This window comes from Monodelphis domestica, chromosome 1, assembly GCF_027887165.1.
Source record: "Monodelphis domestica isolate mMonDom1 chromosome 1, mMonDom1.pri, whole genome shotgun sequence".
In the NCBI taxonomy this organism is placed as follows: Eukaryota; Metazoa; Chordata; class Mammalia; order Didelphimorphia; family Didelphidae; genus Monodelphis; species Monodelphis domestica.
In genome coordinates this window covers 293,273,880-293,295,334 of record NC_077227.1, presented here as the reverse complement: position 1 = coordinate 293,295,334, position 21,455 = coordinate 293,273,880, and the positions used below count along the sequence as shown (strand labels likewise).

Below are 21,455 nucleotides of genomic sequence, written 5' to 3'. Positions count from 1 at the left end.
TGAAAGACCATTTATTCTTTGGTTTTGTGGAAAGCTCACATATAATTGGGGTGCCTTGGTTGCATAGTGATTAGAGTGCTGGGCTTAGAGTCAGGAAGAATCATCTTCCTAAGTACAGATCTGGCTTCAGACATTTATATTCTCAGTGAACCTGGTCAAGTCATTTAATCCTGCTTGCCTTGGTTTCCTCGTCTGTAAAATGAGATAGAAAAGGTCTCTAAAGGTTCACCATCACTGGACTTGATGATCACAAAAGTCCATCAGTGCTGGAAAATTCAAGTTTGATTTCAGCTAAAAACTAGTGAACAAAAATGTAAGTTGTTATGTTTGCATAAAATAATCAATAGATTAAGATATTAGGAATAGAAATTCCAAAAAATTCCAAGTCGTATTCATTTGTCTATATGTTCCCCATGTATAACATTCAAAAGACTGTTGCAACACAATATATAGTATACTAAATTATACAACAAATATATATATTTAAAATATTTCCTATTAAAAGTCAAAGCACTTAACAGCTAAATCAAGGCCAAGACTATAAAGGTAGATGGGATGAGGTCTAGATAAGGACTTAACATTTCATCAAAAATTCAGTTGATTTTTGAAAACAATTTCAATGAAAGACCAAAAAGAGTTGGATATTCAAGACAATCACGGAGCAGCAAGAACTTTCTAAATCTTCTTCCACCCAATCAATCAATACAAAGCATCTAAAAAGGTCAGAAATCAAAATCAGATGAGTAAAGTTGGCTCTCCCATGGGACACAGCCTTAAAGGTAGGCAGTGTTTGGGGACTTCCACACAATAAGGAGGTGAAACTACAATTATCAAAGCACAAGCTGATAACCCATCCCACATACCACCTACCACGCCAGAGTCAGAGCAAAGGCCTGCCAATCTCTAAATTCTCTGGGCTGGCTGAGACTTACTCCTGAGGGCAATTCTAGGCCTTGCCAGTGAAACCTGGGGCATAAGATCGAAGAGCTCAGAGCCTGGGCAACAAAGCACAAAGATTGGGCAGAACCAAGGCTAGTCACAGCAGAGTGCTTGGGACTGGAAAAATAGGCTCAGGGAAAAACACTTTAAAATATGTTACACAAAGAACTGCCTAGAAGATACTACTAAAGCAAAGGCCTGCCAGACAGAAACTAAGAAATTGATAAAGTGATGTCCACCAACATACAGGAACTGAAATCCATAAGTAGCAAAAGAAATAAACAGCAAAAAAAAGTTTTGTCCCTGGATAATTCCTATGGAGAAAAACAGCAAAATATAGCAGCAAGAGCAGAAAATGACAAACAAGCAAATACATCCAAACTTTCCACAACAACAATAAAACAAAAACAAAAACAAAAAAAGGAAACTGGTCACAAACTCTCAAGGAACTCAAAAAGGAGTTCAAGAACCAAGTAAGAAAGATAGAAGAAAAATGGGAAGAAAAGTGGTAAAAGAAATGAAAAATAATTCCAAAAGAAAAACAACAGCTTAAAAGATAAAATTGCACACATGGAAAATGAGACATAGACATCAAATGCAGTGATAAACAGACTGGAGACCAGAATTGACCTGTTGGAAACCAAGAAAAGCAAGACACAACCAAAACAAAAAGGAAAATCTAAAGATCAAAGCTGAAAATCAGTCCTTAAAGTCTAGAATTGGGCAAGTAGAAGCTAATAATCTAAGACTGCAAGAATTAATAAAGCAAAGTCAAACAAATGACAAAATAGCGGGAAACATGAACTATCTCATTGAAAAGACAACTAACCAAAAAACAGATCCAGGAGAGAATCTGAGAATTATTGGTCTTCCTGAAAGCCTGGAAAAAAAATAAAAGCCTTGACATCATACTACAAGAATTATCCAAGAAAACTGCCCTGATATTCTTGAACAAGAGTGCAAAATAGGCATTAAAAGAATCCATAGATGACACCCTACATTAAATCCTCAAAAGACAGCACCAAGGAATGTAATAGCCAAATTCAAGAGCTTCCAGGCCAAAGAAAAAATATTGCTAGCAGCCAGAAAAAGCCAATTCAGATATCAAGTCAGGATTAGGATCTGGCAACCTTTACACTAAAGGACTACAATGTTTGGAATATGATATTCAGGAAGACAAGAGAATGGGGTCTACAACCAAGAATCACCTACCCATCAAAACTGACTACATACTTTCAGGGGAACATATGGGCAGAACAAAACAGAACATTTCAAAGTATTCCTAAGGAAAATACCAGAACTAAATAGAAATCTTGATGTCCAAATACAAAATTAAAGAGAATGATAAAAAGGGAAAAAAGAGGGATTTTAAATGATAATATTTTAATATGGGAAAATAATATCTGTAACACTTAAAAATAGTTTTCATTATCATAGTAGGTAGAAGAATTATTCATAGGCAGAGGTTGTGGTACTAAGTTGTTTAAGATGATATGTAAAACGGGGGAGGGTGGATAGAGGATGGCACTAAGAGAAATTTGAAGGAAGAAGAAAATAGGATTAATTATACCATATAAAAAGACACATGGTGGTGGTAGTGCTGGTGGTGAAATACTATTATAAGAAGGAGTGGTAATAGGTAATGCTTAAACCTTACTCTCAGTGGAATCACTTCTGAAAGGAAAGAGCTACCAGATCTATTGGGGTATAGAATTCTCTTACCCTACAGGGAAGTTGAGAGGAAATAACAAAGCAGTGGACAGGAGCAGGGAGTATTAAAAGCAAAGGAAAGGTAGAGGGTGGCAATTAATACCTTAAAGAAAAATAAGAGGGAAATAAGAAGGAATGGGTTGGGGAGGAAAGTAAAATAAGGATGGGGGAATTAGGAAGACTAGTTAAAAACAAAACACTGGTGTAGAAGGAAAGAGTGAAAGAAGAAAGGACAGGAATAAAAGAGGAAATCAAAATGATGGGGAATACATGGGTGGTAATGATAACTCTGAATGTGAATGGGATGAACTCACCCATAAAACAGAAGCAGATAGCAGAGTGGATAAGAAACCAAAATCCTACCATATGTTGTCTGCAAGAAACACACATAAGTCAGGCAGACACACACAGGGTAAAGTTAAGAAGAAGCTGGAGAAGTCACAATCATATCTGACAAAGCCAAAGTAAAAAGTAGATCTGATTAAAAGAGATAGGGAAGGTAAATTACATCCTGATAAAAGGCAGCATAGACAATGAAGAAATATCAGTACTCAACAAGTATGTACCAAAAGGTAGAGCATTGAGATTTTTTAAGGAGAAACTATTGAAGCTTAAGGAGGAAAGAGATAGTAAAACTATACTAGTGGGAGACCTGAACCTTCTTCTATCAGATCTAGATGAATCGAACCAAAAATAAATAAGATAGAAGTAAGAGATGTGAATGAAAATTGGAGCTAATAGATATATGGAGAAAAATAAATAGGGACAAAAAGACTACAACTTCTTTTCAGCAGCACAGGGTACATTCACAAAGATTGATCATGTACTAGGGCATAAAAACTGCAAATGAATGCAAAAAAACAAATAATAAATGCAACTTTTCCAGATCATAATGCAATACGATTAATTAGTAAAGTACATGGAGAGGCAAATAAAAAGTAAACAAAAATAAAAAATTGATTGGAAATTCAATAACATAATTCCCCAAAATTGGTTGGTTAAATAAAAAATCATAGAAACAATTAATAATTTCATTGAAGAGAAAGACAATGAGGAAACCATGTATCAAAATCTATGGGATTCAGCCAAAGCATTCAGTACTCAGGGGAAAATTTATATCCCTGAGTGTATATATCAACAAATCAGAGGGAGAAGAGGTCAATGAATTGGGCAAGCAAATTAAAAAAAAAACAACTACTGCTAAGATTCTGAATTTGACAAAGCTAGCACAGATATAAAGTAGAAACACTCCACCAGCCTGTGGGGCCTGGCCTCAGCTCTAAAAGCTGAGACAGGCTCCAACCTTATTTAGGGACCTCCCTTGCCCCTCCTTCCTGATACCTCTCCAATCCAACTGGTTATTAAACTTTATATTATTTGAATTCACAGGCAGTGTAAGTGGACTATCTTTTCTGGGGCACAGAGGGAGCTGAATATCAGTTCATTCAACAACAAACAGTCCTTATTGGACCCCTGCTGCTTCCTCTAGGCAGGGGGCATCTCTCTCCTTTGCCTCACCAGGAGCAATATTCCACCTCTCTCCGTTAAACTTCTTCATTCCTTGCTTACAAATCTCACATTATCCCCCTGTTCTTCATATCCTCCCTATCTCTCCCAATAAATATTACAACTAGAAAAGGAATAAATTAAAAATTCCAAGATAAAATCTAAATTGGAAATCCTAAAAAGAAACCAAAGGAGAAATTAATAAAAATTAAGGGAAAAGAACTATTAAATTAATAAATAAGATTAGGAGTTGGTAACTTTGAAAAAACAAAATAGATAAACTACTGGTTAATCTAATAAAAATTTAATAAAAACGGAAATAAAATCAAATGAACAGAATCAAAGATGAAAAGGATGACCTCACCTCTAAAGAAGAGGAAATTAAGAACTATTTTACCCAATTACACAGCAATAAATAAGACAATCTAGGTGAAATGGGTGAGTATTTACAAAAATATAAATTGCCTAGATTAAGGAAAGAGGAAATAGAATACTTAAAATAATCCCATCTCAGAAAAAAGAAATTGAACAAGTCAACAAGGAACTCCCTAAGAAAAAATCACCAGGGACAGATGGATTCACAAACATTTAAAGAGCAAGTAATCCCAATACAAACTATTTGACAAAATAAGCAAAGGAGTTTCACCAAATTCCTTTTATGACACAAATATGGTATTGATTTCAAAGCCAGGTAGACCAATAACAGAGAAAGAAAACTGCAGACCAATCTCTTTAATGAACATAGATGCAAAAATCCTAAAAAATCTTAAATAGAATGCTACCAAAAAGACTCCAGCAATTTATCACCAGGATTACCAGGATTATTCACTATGATCAGGTGGGATTTATACCAGGAATGTTAGGATAGTTAAATATTAGGAAAACTATCCATATAATTGATTATATCAAAATCAAACCAAAAAAATCACGATTATGTCAATAGATGCAGAAAAAGACTATAACAAAATAAAACACTCATTCCTATTAAAAACACTAGAAAATAGAGGAATAGATGGGCCTTTCCTAAAAATAATATACGATATATATTTAAACCCCTCAGCAAGCATCATCTGCAATGGGGATAAGTTAGAAGCCTTCCCAATAAGATCAGGAGTGAAGCAAGGATGCCCATTATGACTTCTATTATTTGACATTGTACTAGAAATGCTAGCGGTAGCAATTAGAGAAGAAAAAGAAATTGAAGGTATTAAAATAGGCAATGAGAGACTAAACTATCACTTTTTGCAGATGATATGATGGTCTACTTAAAGAATCCTAGAGAATCAACCAAAAAAGCTAATGGAAATAATCAACAACTTTAGCAAAGTTGCAGGATGCACTAATTCATCAGCATTTCTATATATCTCCAACCCATTTCAGCAGCAAGAATTAGAAAGAGAAATTCCACTTAAAATCACTCTGGAAATATAAAATATTTAGGAATCTATTTGCCAAGACAAACAGGAATTATATGACCACAAGAACAAAACACTTTCCAAACAATTAAAACTAGATCTAAATAATTGGAAAAACATTAGTTGCTCATGGGTAGGACAAACTAATAAAATAACAATCCTACCCAAATTAATTTACTTATTCAGTGCCATACTTATGAAAGCACCAAAGAACTTTTTAATTGAATTAGAAAAAATTATAGCAAAGTTCATTTCAAAGAACAACGATCAATAATATCAAGGAAACTAATGAAAAGAATGTGAAGGAAGGAGGCCTAGCAGTACCAGATCTTAAACTGTACTATACAGCAGTGATCACCACCAAAACAATATGGTACTGGCTAAGAGATAGAAGGGAGAATCAATGGAATTGACTTGGGGTAAATGTCCTCAGCAAAATAGTATACAATAAACCCAAAGATCACAGATTTAGGGACAAAAACTCACTATTTGACAAATACTGCTGGGAAAATTGGAAAACAATATGGGAGAGAGTAGGTTTAAATCAACATCTTACACCCTATACCAAGATAAATTCAGAATGGGTAAATGACTTAAATATAAAGAAGAAAACTATAAGTAAATTAGATGTACGAAGAATAGTATAGTATACCTGTCAGATCTGTGGGAAAGTAAAGAATTTAAGACCAAGCAAAAAATAGAGAATATTACAAAATGTAAAATGAATAATTTTGGTTACATTAAATTAAAAACGTTTTGTACAAACAAAATCAATGCAACTTCAATCAGAAGGGAAGTAACAAATTGGGAAAAAAATTTTATAACCAAAACCTCTGACAAAGGTCTAATTTCTCACTAAATCAATTGTACAAAAAATTCAAGCCATTCTCCAATTGATAAATGGGCAAGGGACATGAATAGGCAGTTTTCAGATAAAGAAATCAAAACTATCAGTAACTTCATGAAAAAGTGTTCTAAATCTCACAGTTAGAGAAATGCAAATCAAAACAACTCTGAGATACCACCTCATACCTAGCAGATTGGCCAATATGACGGCAAAGGAAAGTGATAAATGTTGGAAGGGATGTGGCAAAATTGGGACAGTATTGCATTGCTGATGGAGTTGTGAACTGATCAAACCATTCTGGAAGGCAATTATTCCCAGAGTACTTTAAAAAACTGCCTGACCTTTGATCCAGCCATACTACTGCTTGGTTTGAGCCCCAAGTAGATACTAAGGGAAAAGACTTGTAAAAAAATATTTATAGCTGTGCTCTTTGTAGTGAAAAAAACAAACAAACTGGAAAATGAGGGTGTGTCCATAGATTGGGGAATGGCTGAACCAATTGTGGTATCTGATGGTGATGGAATTCTATTGTGCTGAAAGGAATAATGAACTCAAGCAATTCCATGTGAACTGGAATGACTTCCAGGAATTGATGCAGAGTGAAAGGAGCAGAACCATGAGAATGTTGTACACAGAGACTGATACACTGTGGCACAATCGAATGTAATGGACTCCTCTACTAGCAGCAATGCAGTGATGCAGGACAATTTTGACGGACTCATAAGAAAGAACACTATCCACATCCAGAGAAAGAACTGTGGGAAAAGAAACATAGAAGAAAAACAACTGCTTGATGATGTGGTTCAATGAATATGATTGGGGATATTGACTTTAAATGATCACTCTATTCTAAATATGAATAATATGGAAATAGGTTTTTAACAGTGATACATGTAAAAACTAGGGGAATTTCTTGTTGGCTCCAGGATGGGGGAGGGAAAGGGGAGGGAAAGAACATGAATCATGTAACCATGGGAAAAGGTTTTAAATTAATTAAATAAAATTTTAAAAGAGTTGGACATCAACGATCTCATAAAAACATTGATATGTACAGCTTCATGGAATACTCAGACAAAACTCATTCACTATTACACAAAAATCACATCTTTAAAATCTCTAAAATGAAGTAATTTGTGGCCTATATGTAAAGGCCATTAGGATTAGGATATTCTTCCTCTCTTCTCTGTAATGAAATTATGCAAATGAAAACTCAAAACTAGAGTTAATAAATACAATTTTTATTCTGGGTACAAATTTTGGCATTGTAAAAACCTTCCTTTTCATTTTTTTCCCACTACTACATATTACACATTCCACCTACGAAATTAACATTAGAAGGACCTTGAAAGACAGGGTAAGACAGTATAAAGTAGGCTACAACATAAATCCAACAATGGGGTCAATATGCAAGTAGTAGCATAAAGGGCAGAAGATTAGAAAAGGTCAATATCGTACAAACAGCCAAAGTGCTGCACTGGTATCAAGAAATATAAAAAGACATTAAGAGGAAGGACAGAAGGTCTCCAGAACACTGAGTAGACACTCCATGAAGGATGGATGGAAGAGAGAATAAAAATCTAAAAGATGAAAAGGTATTATTTTCAATATACATAAATGGAAATAATTAGATCAACAAGATCCACTTTAGTATTTCAATTAATTAGGCAGATACAGCTGACTAGTGATTGAAAAAAATGTTAATGTTTTCATTCTTACAGGTATACCACCTTCATAACCATTTCAAATTATAACAGTTTAAACACTAAGACAGACTCTAGGCTTTGATTTTTTGATATCTATTTTCATCTTAAGACTTATGTTTTAACTTTGGTAATCAGAATAAAAGTAAAAATCTCTCCCTTCCTGCCTTCTATCAGCTTAAGAATCAAAGATAACGTGGGGGGAGAGGGGGAGCAGCTGGGTAGCTCAGTGGATTAAGAGCCAGACCTAGAGACACAAGGTCCTATGTTCAAATCTGGCCTCAGACACTTCCCAGCTGTGTGACTCTGGGCAAGTCACAACCTCCATTGCCTAGCCCTTATCACTCTTCTGCCTTGGAACAAATACACAGCATTGACTCCAAGACAGAAGGTAAGGGTTTAAAAAAAAAAAGGAATCAAAGATAACTGCAGAACCTTGAAACAATAAGAAACACTCTATTAATATTTAAATAGTTCTTGAGTTTAAGAGATTGAATTTAGCTTAGAATACCATAGCAAGGTATGAAATATGTATATAAAAACTCACATGGCTGTATTTTTTATTATTCTTCCTTGGTCCATTTTCTGCCCAATGCCATGCACAACAAATACAATATGAGTAGTCTGTGAGGGCTTATCTTCTAAAGTAGCTTCTTCTACATAGCCTCGATGGAGTCTGGTCCCACTACTTGAAGCTGTGGAAAAGTCATGACTCTGAAGTTTAATATTTTACCTACATAAAGATGGCATTTTTTCACAGGTTCGAACATTTTAACAACAAAAACTATCATCAGACTCAAACAAAATTTCAGTGAGATGTTTTGATTCTTAAAGTTTGGGTACTCTGACACATGTAAAATTTATCTACAAAGTCAACTTATGTGATCAGAATTTTTTCAGCTTTCTAAACCTTTTTCCTCATCATGAAAATGGGATATTTGCACTAAATAGCTCAAAGATGTAAATCTGCAAAAAATAACAAAACTGATTTTTTTTGCTATTGCCAACATATTTTAGCACTACAAAATTATTTTTTGAAAAGCATAAAAGTCATTACTCCAGCTATAATATATTTCTCTAAATGTGTGATAATAAGTAATGATGTAGGTCAGCTCAATCACTAATAAATAAAACAGGCTGAAAAACAGCATTTTGTCATAAATGAAAGATGACAAATTCTTCATTAAATATTTTCGAAGAATGGAGTTAGAAAATGGAGTTAGTTTTGAGTTGGAAAAAAATCTATTACCTTTAGAAAAACCCAGCTTTTGTGTAACTGTTCTTGCAATTTTAGATGTTGTTGCATCACTGTAAAGATATACCTCATCCACACTATGCCAGTCCACATGGTTGCGACTCAATTTGAAACTATGAATAGCTGTTGCAAAGAAAAAAAGAGCAACCTTTAAATTTGAAAAAAAAAAAACATTTATATAGAAAATCATCAAAAATTCACAAAACTCAAGATTTCCTGGCTTTAGTTCATATTCATATTTATATCAGATATATTACTTAATATGCTGAGTAAAAGGACTAGCTTTTGCATTTCACCCCTTCAACTATGTTTGTAAATATAAAATTCTTAACCTTCAGGGAATTCAAAGGCAATGTACCATATATCTCTGTCTCATTTTTATTATACCATCTGAGACTGACCTAAAAAGATTCAAGTTAATGGCACAATAATCTAATCTTTATAGAATATTCTTGGATTTTGATGCATATTATATGTTTTCATCGATAATTTAAGCCTCGGTCTTAGTAGGTACAGTAAAGGGGGAGGGGCAAGTAAAAATATGTGGTACAATAACCAGAAAAGGCAAAGTTATGATTTGAGCAGAAGATTCCAGATGGTTTAAGCCTATTACCATTACATATTTAAGGGCCTTTTATCTGCTAGAAGGTGGTGTCTTCTAGCCTGAAGAAAGATTTGGGAGCCAATTAACTGAATAATTAAAAAACAGATTTATGCTATAGGCCAAAATTTCAACATGTCTTTTTTAGATACTTCTAAGTCTTGGAGATAAGTATTAATGATTCATTGGTCCCTAATTACCAATCTGATCCCCCCAATAAAGTAAATTTTTTTAAAAAGTAAAATAAAAACATTTTTGTTCTTTTTACTATTTATTAAGCATAATCCTATGCTCCAAAAAAGGGTCTGCTTCTAGTAGACTGATGTTTATTTATTTGGATGTTAATTATTGTCCCATCAAATAGGTTTCTGTTGAATGAAGAATTTAACATTTACCTAAATACCTGTTATGGTGGAAAAACTGCAAAAAATGTTGCTTTATTTGACCACATCAGGACTTGGTATGAGCATTAAAGAAATGGCATCTAACTTCAGATATTGACTGTAAAAATACTTGGCAGTTTTATATTTCTCATCTTCTGAGGGCATGAAGGTAAGAACAATTTGCATACCAACCTTGGGGTAACCAAGGGGAGCAGGCCCCACATATTTGCAATCTTTATACCTAACCTAGGTTACCCTATTTGTTCTCACAAAATCCTTGTGAAGCAATATATATTAACTCCATTTTATAGAGGAGGAATCAAAGGCTTCGGTTAAATGATTTGCCATGTAAATTTTTTTTGGTGGCTCAAGTGTCTGATGAATGTAATTTCCATTAGAAAAAAATATGTGGCCAGGCACCTTGGAATACAACTGTAATCCCTGCTACTGGAAGACAAGCTGGTGGAACAGCTGAGGTAAGGTGTTTGGAGATGTAGTATGCTGACTAAGTGTGGGCACCAATATGGTGAGATGCAGAGAATGGACAACCTATGGAGGAGGAAATTGGTCGATGTTGAAAACAGCAGATTAGACTTTATGTACATATCAGCAATGGTACTGAGCCCAGGAGTAGCCAATGCACTTCTAGCCTTTATGCAATATAAGACCCAGCACCAAGGGGGAAAAAAGGGGCAGGGGGTCCTTAGCCCATAATTGACTTGAAGTCAATATTTGCAACCATAAGAGTCTTTCCTTTTTTTAAACCCTTACTTTCTGTCTGTGTAACAACTCTAAGACAGGAGGATAAGTGTTAGCAAACAAGATTAAGTGACCTGCCCAGGAACGCACAGCTAGAAGTGTTTGAGGCCAGATTTGAATCAGTCTTCCTTAATCCAGGTCTGGAGCTCTATCCACTGTGTGACCTAGCTGTCCAAGAACCTTTTATTTTTTACTCTTTCATATTTCCATAGAACTCCTGGAGAAGCATATGATCGTTAGGTATGACTGCTAAAAATGGAATTTTTAAAAGTCATCTATATGTGGAAGTCAACTTCTTATTTCCATTTGCCTGACAAAATTTACCTTATGATATGCACAAGATAAAGTTTCAATTAATCTAAATAATTGTGTATTTATAAGGAAAGGATAAGTGGAACAAACCAAGATTACACATATTTTATTCTAAAACTTTTGCATTAATTTTCAAAATTATTTAACAAATCATAAGCATAAATTACTTTCTAACCCAAAATATTTCCATAAAACATCTTTAGTAGCAAATATTTTGAAGCTTACAATGTAGAAAATATAAGAACAATACATTTAAGTATGGTTAGGTAGATGATGAAAACTGGCTTCCTCTTTAGGTAGTTTTGACCTAAAGTCAAAATATCTCAATAACTTCAATATCCCATTTAACTCTTCTTGGTTCACATACATCTCATTTACAAACATATGAACATATCTACAGCTAATTAACTACAGACTAAAAAGCATTAAGTATGCCACAAGGAGACCTATTAATTTCTAAAAATTTAAACACACATTACTTGCCTAAAAAGCAAATGAAGGAATCTTTTAGAATACTTTACCAAACAAACAACTGAATGCCAAAAGCCAGGAATTTATAACTACAAGGAGAAAAAACAAACTACGATTACTGTACCTTGGGAACGCTTTCGTTTAAGACATGCAGCATCTGTACTCTCCTTATATCCTCTCCATTTGAACAAAGGGAGGGAGAAGGGAGGGAGGTGGTAGACAACTAAGAAAGTAAAAACACTGAGCTTCAAAGTAAATTTTAAATGAGGGCGTTATTTTGGTTTGTTTTGGTTTTTTTTTTTTGGTGTTCTTGTAGCAACAGAAATGATGATTATATTGGACAAACATTACTTAAATACTTTATATAATTTATATATTATCTAATTACAATTAGGAAAGCTAAAGAACATCCTCATAATGTTTATCAAATACATCATCTGCTTTTGTTGAAAAAACAAAAAACAAATATGGCATCTAAAATCTTTAGCTAAAAACAATCATGTGACTATTGCATTTAGATCCTTTGTATAACATATACAAAAGAATGTGTAATTTTAATTTTTGTGTATATGTATATTTCAAAATTCTCTTATCGATTTACAATGCCTACATCCCCACCCACTAAGGTTCTTTACATTTACCAAATATATAGAAATTACCTAGCAAATAGCTGATGAACAAGTTATGCAACTTAACACAAATTTTTTGAAAAGTCTTTACCTTCTGTCTTAATAACAATTCTAACATGGAAGAGCCACAAGGACTAAGTGATTGGTGTTAAGTGACTTGTCCAGGGTCACATAGCTAGGAAGTGTCTGAAGCCACATTTGAACCCATGTCCTCCAAACTCCAGGCCTGGCACTTTATCTATAGTGCTACCTAGCTAACCAACAGATATATTTTTAAAATCTGAACAAATGCTTTGCTGAGAAAAGTAAGAAGCTTTTAGATACGCTTTGTTAGAATGCCCTTTACGTTACTGAAGTACCCTGGAATCTTTCTATGGCAGATAAGGAAAGTCTTATCTTTCACAACACTAGCCAAGTAGTTAAAAGATTTTTAAAATATTCATTTCAGCTACATAAACAACAGGGCATAACACAGAATGGAAAACCAAATTGCAAACTACATAATTATTATCATATTCCTTAATGAAAGGTATAGGCAAGAATGACATCATATAAACATGAATAAGAAAACAAAAGCATATGATATTTGCTAATCAGTAAATAAAACTTAAAATCAATTATTAATAAAGTTTCTCTTGACATAATTACCAACAGTATTTTAAAATTCATTTGAAGTCTAACCTTAAAATACAACTTCCAACATATTCAGCTAATGAACTATAGAAAAAATGTATAATTTAATTTACATTTGTGTTTAGATGTTAAGACTTTTAACCTCTGTCCTTTATATCTGTTAAGTAACATTAAGGAAAAGTTAAATACAACTCAAAAAAATGAAAATCAATCTCTATTGTTCAAAATTATACATATAGTCTTGAATTTTACTCAAAAATTTTTTGGTCACTAAAACAAATAAGGTATGATGCTTAAGATAACTAACCACTGGGGGCAGCTGGGTAGCTCAGTGTATTAAGAGCCAGGCCTAGAGACGGGAGGTCCTAGGTTCAAATCTGGCCTCAGACACTTCCCACCTGTGTGACCCTGGGCAAGTCACTTGACCCCCATTTCTAGCCCTTACCACTCTTCTGTCTTGGAGCCAATACACAGTATTGGCTCCAAGACGGAAGGTAAAGGTTTAAAAAAAAAAAAAGATAACTAACCACAGTATTTTTAGTATACATGTTACTGGAGGATCACTAACTGCAGTATTTTTAAGAAGTATAAAAGCAAAAAGCTGTAACAAAAAAAATAAAAACATTGCATTAATATTATAAGAATAACACTGATAGGGTAGAGAAAACATGCAAGTGAAATTAAGTTTGTCATTAAAAATGTTTCTTCTTTCATGTGCCTTCTGGTCAGTTATTGAGAAAGATCTATCACTTATACTTGGAGATAGGGATATTGCCAATAAGCTGCTATCTTAAAAAAATCTATTGAAAAAATCTGGTAAGTGGCCAAGATAAATCCAATTAAAACCTCTTCAAGCTAAACCTGAAAACACACCAGTAAAAAAATTTCAAATTACAAGCAATATTACATTCATATTTTTATTTCCTTTGTTTATTTTAAAGAAACTAATGGGAACTATCTAGATAATGACTATCTTAACTATCTTAAACAAACAAAAAAGATAACAAAAACTTTTAATAAGCCTGTGGTAGCCATGGTGATTAATTAAAAAAAAAGAGGTAAGAGTTCATATCCTAATCTCTCTTGTTCCCTGCCTTTGTCAAAAAAGAGAAAAAAAGTAGTTTTAGTAGGGAGCCCATTATTAACAGGGGGGAGTTGAAGAAGATATTACATTAAGCATATATCCTTTATAAATTTCAGGTTTTTTCCGAATATTCTGTATTGGAACTACTGTACTTCCCTCCTCCAAATTTCACTTCAAAATTTGTTTTACTTTCCTCAAAATCTCATTATGTTTAGAGTATTTTATTTAGGATAGTTTCATTCTAAATAATTAGCTCATGAGCTTCCCCTCCTTTCACTGTAAAAGTACAAAGAGAGTAGAAAAAATGCTTTTCATTCAAACCAAAAAAAGAAAAAAGCAACTGTTTAAAAGATAAAAAAAATAATCATAATCTGACAAGTTTGACTTTGATGCCTGGGAAAATTCTGAAATGTTATGACTGAAGAAATATTTAGTGATTATCTTTTTTAAAAGTAGGAAGAAAAGTAGTGTTAATCATAAAGAATCAACAAGCACAACAAACCAGTACAAATGAATTTTTCTTCCTTTCCTGTTTGGTCAGAGATGCTAAACTGGTGGACCAGGGGAATACTGTATATAAATTTATAGGTCACTTAGATACTCACACTATTCTTATGGAACAGATAGAGATGATAATATAATTAGAATTCTCAACTAGCCTCAAAAAGAAGTGATTAATGATTTAATGTCAACTTGGCAAGAAGACGCTAGTATAAAAATTCTTGACCTTGTACTGCTGAATGTTTTTTAATCAATTATTTGAATAAAGGCATCGTTATCAAACTTCAAGCAGACAACTATAACATCGGAGAGATGGCTAAGATAAAGAATGACACAAGATCCAAAAATACCTTAATAAATTAGAATACTGGACTGATTAGTTTAAGAAGTTACTATTAGGATAAATGGTTTATCCTTGGTTTAAAGAAATTAATTTCATTAGCATAATATGAGGACACATAGTTATAGACTGTCAGAAAGAGATTTGGGAGTTTTAGTGGGCCTTAAGCTCATCAAGTCAGCAGCGTGATTTATTAGCCAAAAGACACACAATTAAGAGAGGCACAGCTTCTAGGAATAAGAAGGTAACAATCTTGCTGCTACCTGGTAAGATCATTCAGTGTATTATGTTACACTATCTTCTGTTCTGGTCCTTGATGAGTGGGAGAGAATCCAAAGAATAGCAATAAAGATGATGAAGGGTTCTGGTACTATGCAATATTGAAATAACTAGAAATATTAGGTCTATGAGAAGCCTCAGGAGTAACATAATAAATATACTGAAGTAATTGCAGGGCAAAGGTCAAAAGTAGGAATGAGATGCAAAGAAATTTTCATTTTATATCAAGAAAAACTTCTTAGAAATTAGAGCAATTATGAAGTGGAATGATTGCCTTAGGAGGCACCTCGTTCTCATTAGAATTCTTCAAGTAGAAATTTGAATTCCTTGTTGGGTATTTTTTCAACTATAAGTTGGATTAAATACTGTTGACGTCTCTTCCAACTCTAAATTCTTTAATTTTGTAAACTAAAAGTAAAATAGGCTTTAATTTAAAGTAAGTTTAGAAGATAGTCATTAGTAATCCATAGTATCTTTCAGTATTTCACCAAAGCTGCCTTCATCAGTCTAAGGTAAAAGCTAATATCAAGGTTTTCCCCCTCCACTATTTGGAATTCATCTCTTTCAAGGTACTCGTACTTTGAAAATCATGCAAGAGGAGAGAAAAAAAAATTTTTTAAAGGCAAGAGAAGATACTGAAAAGTACTAATCATTTGATCAGAAGAGATCTCCTTTCCCTCCATTCGAACTGACAAACATAGCTGACTCCAACCAATTTGTTCATTTTAAGCCTACTATTTATTATGAACAAGTTAAGGCCTGGCCTCACAAGAGAAGAAAATTACATAAAAAACAAAACACTTTTCCCTGCTAACTGCAAAGCAGAACACAGAAGATGTCCCCTAGATAAAACACAAAGGAGAGTAAAACTGACACAAAATAAATTCTGTGTTATCAGGAAATGTGGGTATAGAGAGAAAATGCTATGTATCTTGAAGAATAAACCACCAATAATCTATAGTAATAATAATCTAAACGAATGAAGCAGAACGGTAATCATTCAAATTAGCCACATAATTTCTATATTCTTCACCATGGTGTGGAAGTTACTCTGAATCCTTAAAGACAATGGACTACCAGATCTGACAGATGCAAAGATTGATGATTACCTGGTGAAAGACTAGTTTAATTGTAATGAGAAAGATATGTTATCAAAAGGTTGGCTACCAGGTCATAAGATTTCTTTAGTCATAAAAACTCACAAAAACTATTTAAAATCCTTAGGAAGCGATTCAGTCTTTATTGGTAGAATGGAATGCTTGCATTGCTTGAAACTATGAATCTTTGAAATACCTAAATATGAAGCATTTCTTAATTATTTTAATAATTAGGGTTTAAGACAGTAAGAAATTTTTTTTCAGATGTCTAAGTTCTAATAAATTTCTAAACAAATATTCTGGTCTTAATAGCAAAAGTGAAAACAAATCAAATACTAATACTTTTATTGAGAACTATACTATTCCTTTCATAAAGAATTATAGTTAATGAATCATCAATGTCATAGAACAATTTAAATATAGAAATGTTACTTTTGTTCAATTAATGCTTTCATGAATACATTCTTCATATTGTTCACTCTATCCTGAGTCTTTAGAGAAAATCTGTGATAATGGAGAGGGAAGGAATCTAATTTCTTTGGGGGCAGAAGTGAACCTGAATAATCAAAGCAGAGAAAAGGTCTATAGGAAACAGAATGAATAATATTTTATTTCAAGTAAGATATTTCAGGAAATTCTGTGTGTGTGTGTGTGTGTTAAAGATATCTAGAGCTATTGATAGCCATATAGAGAGACACCACACACTTATAGTACCTAAAAAGACATTCTGAAGAGAATGCTCACCAAATCTTCTTGATAAGACTTTTGACAGCTGATTCTGATATACTTTTAAAGACCGACAGCAAACAAACAAAAATGTCATTAAGGTCCTTCTAGGAAACTCCATCCATTTAAGGACAATCTATTGTGATTATTCTTTTTTTTTTATCATATATCCCTTCAGTAATTATTATACCCATTTTAGAGATTGACAACTAATTCTGAAATAATGGAATAAACTTCCAGAAAACAAAACATAATAAAATTATTCTAAGGCTGCTTCCAGAAAACCCCACCTAAATTCTACTATGATTATCCTTTATTCCACACCCCTTGTGTGAGTTTATTTAAATAGGTCACATTTATTTATATTTTATACCATACAAAGTGCTTTTCTTGTAACAGTCCTTAGATAAACAATACAAATATCATTGCATCAATTTCACTAATAGTAAACAGAAGATTCATAGAGATCAAGTGACTCGCTTAAGATCACAGCTAATGAGAGTAAGAATTGGGACTTGAACCTAGATTTTTTTGATTTCCAATTTAAGAGTTATTTCCATTCTACCAAGCAGACTCATAAATTATGCAGTTTATTTTATACTATTTTATTATTTTCTGAACTGGATTCACACATGCCTATTTGTCTTCTACTTCTTTTGTGTATCATTTCTATTTTTTCATAATGTTTATCACACTATTAGATAAAAGCATCATAGTCATAAATCCCACCTCCAATATGGATTACTACCTATTAAAAAATTTAAGTGGAGAAAATGTTCAAAGAAAAAAGTTAATGCCTGACATACAATACCTGCAGGGAAATTCATGTACTTTGAGCAGGTAGGTACATATCTTCTTTTTAAATATTACCAGAGAAAGCAAAAGTAACAAATGGTAATATCATCTAAATAAGGACAATTTAAATTGAGATCTAATAAATGCTTAAAGACAAATACTTTTTCTCCTAAAGAATATAATTGCATGATTAAAATCTCCCTAAAGTTGCCAAAGCAAACAAATAAGTTATTGTGCTTTTAAGGGGATCATTTATTGCCATTTTAAAAATGAAACTGAATTGGTTTTCTTTTTCTTTCTAACCAATATTTACTATGAATTAATTCTAAGACAGAAAGGTATGAAGGGCTACCCCCATTGGGGTTAAGAGCCTTGCCCAGGATCACACAGCTAGGAAGTACTTAAGTTAAAGCTCAACCCAGGTCCTCCTGACCCCAGGCCTGGTACTCTATCTACTGTGCTGCCTAGCTGTCCCTGCATTGGAAGCTAATGAAAAATGGAAATTAAAATGCCTACTGGGTAATAAGCACAATAATCAAAAGACTAACCGTTTTTAACTTTATAAATGTGATAAAAGTTTCAGTCAACATTTTTAATAGTGGTGGTTTTACAAGAGATATATTATACTGATCATATTCCCAACCTGAAAGACCTAGAGGACAGAACTGATATCTACCATTCTTGTATGAATTACCAAATATAAAAATAAGATTTTAACAGAGTAGGAGAGAGAAGGTAATATATACTTTGGGATTTACTCCTTTCTTTCTCCTAGTGTTGTATTTTTTGTTGGGTATCTTGAGTATTTATATGATATTACTTAAACAAATTAGGATTTCAGAGGTAAAAGAGTTAAAGTACATTGATGTTATTTGGAAAAAAATAACATTCAGTTCTTCTATAAACAATTTTCAAATTATTTTATGCTGAAAACATGTTGTCTTCTTTTTATAGTACTTTTAAAAAGGTGCCAATTGATTGGGGAATGGCTAAATAAATCAAGGAATATTAATTTCATTGAATACTATTGTGCTTTGAAGATAAATATGAAGAATTCAGAGAAATATGGGAAGACTTCTATAAAATGATGTAAAGTGAGGAAAGTAAAACTAGAATAAATTTACATAAATTAAGTTGAAGGCAACCTAGAAAATAAAAGAAACAAGACAAAATGAGTAATACTGATTGCAGTCAACTGATATTGGAACATTTATTTCTCCTACCTTGGTAGAGCAATGATGGAATATTTGTTCCATTAAATACCAAGGTTAGTCAAGGTCTCTGTATCAGGAGGCTTTTACTTCACAAGGTTTTTGTTTTCATGGGAGAATACTTGTGGAAAAAGGTTTTGCAAAAAATAACTGTGGTATTAAAAATGCATTAATGAAACATGAAAAAGAATAAAAAGGTTGGTCTTTATATACTATCAAAAGGGATTTCAGTTTTTTCTATTGGTGGTATTAGATTTTTGCTCATCTACCTCAATTCAAAAATAATTAAAATTAAGTAGTACCAAAGTGCTTATTGTAAAAAATAATGGGCAGATGATAAACTGTGTCCAGGTCAACAAAGCCTTATTTTAATGGCCCATTTGCTAGAACACAGAAATGGCTACTACACAGAAAATTCATCTTTATAATGGTATTTAAACCAAAATAAGGGTATATTAAGTTTCTACTTAATCCTCAAAATCTAATATTGCAATCACAATACTAACACTATGGAGAATAAGCAGAAACCATAGAGGGTATAAGTTTTCTTCAAGCTTAAACTAGATGAGAAGAAACCAAATGCAGTACATTATAGCACTCTGAAACTAAAATATGAAAAAATCAACATCTGCATAGTTACAGAAAATCTACCATTAAGTTGATATTAATGGTATTTTAAATTAACCTTAATTTAAAATAATATTAAAAATATGAAATTGTGGATTTTTCTATATAATTTTCCTTGCTAATTTGATTAGAAAGTCCCACATTATCTTACCTTCCCCCCCCCCCCCCAGAAAGGGGATAATCTTTAAAACAGATTTGGGGCCAGGGGGAAAAAAGTCAAAATCAACTGTTGTTTTAATATTATTAAATTTAATTATTAATTTAAATAACATAATTACAAGGTGAGCTTTTTCTTGATATTAGAGTTTTTCTGTTGGTTTTTGAGATAACATCTTTTAACGGCATGAGTATGTTTTTATATTTGCAATTTAGGATTTATAAGAGAACCTCCCAATGAAAGGCAAGCATGGATGAAGAAACACTTCAAGAAAACCATATTAAAGAAAGCTACAAGATACCTGTTCTCTTATACTTACCAGCATAGCTGATTCCGCTGCCTGCAGTAATAACAGAATAGAAGTATTTTAAATGCTGCTATAAAAAAGAATTGTCTTTTTCTAAATTACCAAAATTTGTATCTAAACTATGACAATCTAGGTTAAATAAAATAGTATTATTTTATTATAAACATTCTACTTTGCAAAATTGAAATAATAAGTAAACTCAAAAGAAGTAGTAAATTATTTCAACTATTAAAAAGTTATGTCTAACATATTTTATATTAAGTATACAGTGAGACTGCTCAAATTGAAGGAAAAGAAAATCAATCATATAAAAGCCATTAGATAGGTTATACTATGCTGTAATGAGATCTATACTTCCAATAAAAACTCTCTCTGATAAAGGACTAAAATAAAGCCCATGCTATATCAAATTGCATACTATAACAGATTAGTTTCATTATTACCATAGTAGTAAATTTTAAAATGGAGGAAAATTACCATAGAAACTCACAGCATTACTAGTTTGTAATGTTATGTCCTAATAATCAAATGTATTTAAATAAGATATTATAGGACAAGTACTATGTATCTTAAATCATAAGTGGTAATGCTAAAACATACTAAACCTTCATTGCAGGATCTTATTTGAAACACAGGACAAATGCTATTAGGTAAAGAAAGTTGAATTGGTCTTACCATCTTTTCCATCTATGGGTCTTGTCACTTCAATATCAAAATTTTCTTGCATTTGGTGACCCTTAAAACGCTTAAGGTGCTCTTGTTCAATTAAATTACTTTCTTCCTCTTCTAGTGGTTGCCAAGTGCCATCAATGAACCACTGCCCACGCATTACTGGTATTTTGTCACTCTCTGGAAACACAATAAATCAAAGAATTTTCATTTCAGCATTCTGCTTCTTAGGAACAATAAAGTAACTACAATTTTATGTGTTATGGCATCAAAATAGCTTTTTTAAAAGTTTAAAATATACTTTAAGCTAGAAAAAATGTAAACCGAGGCTCAAACTCCATAGAACTTTGTATCTTTCCCCCAAGATGGAGCAAACACCCTGGAAGTATTGAGACTCTTAGAGATCTCCTTTCCTCTTTTCTAGAAAAGGAAGATAACTGAGAGGTTCAATGCCTTTAAGAGTAAGATAATCTTTATTAAGCAAGGACATCCATGCGCATGG

General features: G+C 32.7%; 1 protein-coding gene across 4 annotated transcripts in view; it reads right to left on the bottom strand.

Moving 5' to 3' along the window:
* The window catches only part of DDHD1 (DDHD domain containing 1), a 184,916-nt gene that overhangs the window by 95,610 nt on the left and 67,851 nt on the right, over nt 1–21,455 (bottom strand). For 2 of the 4 annotated variants that reach the window (XM_007473240.3, XM_007473239.3), the window contains exons 2-6: nt 20,960–21,133; nt 20,297–20,317; nt 12,023–12,121; nt 9,367–9,495; nt 8,665–8,812 (exon numbers count right to left, since the gene is read on the bottom strand). In XM_007473240.3, coding sequence (XP_007473302.1) covers nt 8,665–8,812; nt 9,367–9,495; nt 12,023–12,121; nt 20,297–20,317; nt 20,960–21,133 — 571 coding nt within the window. The remainder of the gene's footprint in view (nt 1–8,664; nt 8,813–9,366; nt 9,496–12,022; nt 12,122–20,296; nt 20,318–20,959; nt 21,134–21,455) is intronic. The other 2 variants (XM_003339498.4, XM_003339497.4) reach the window with 2 other exon arrangements.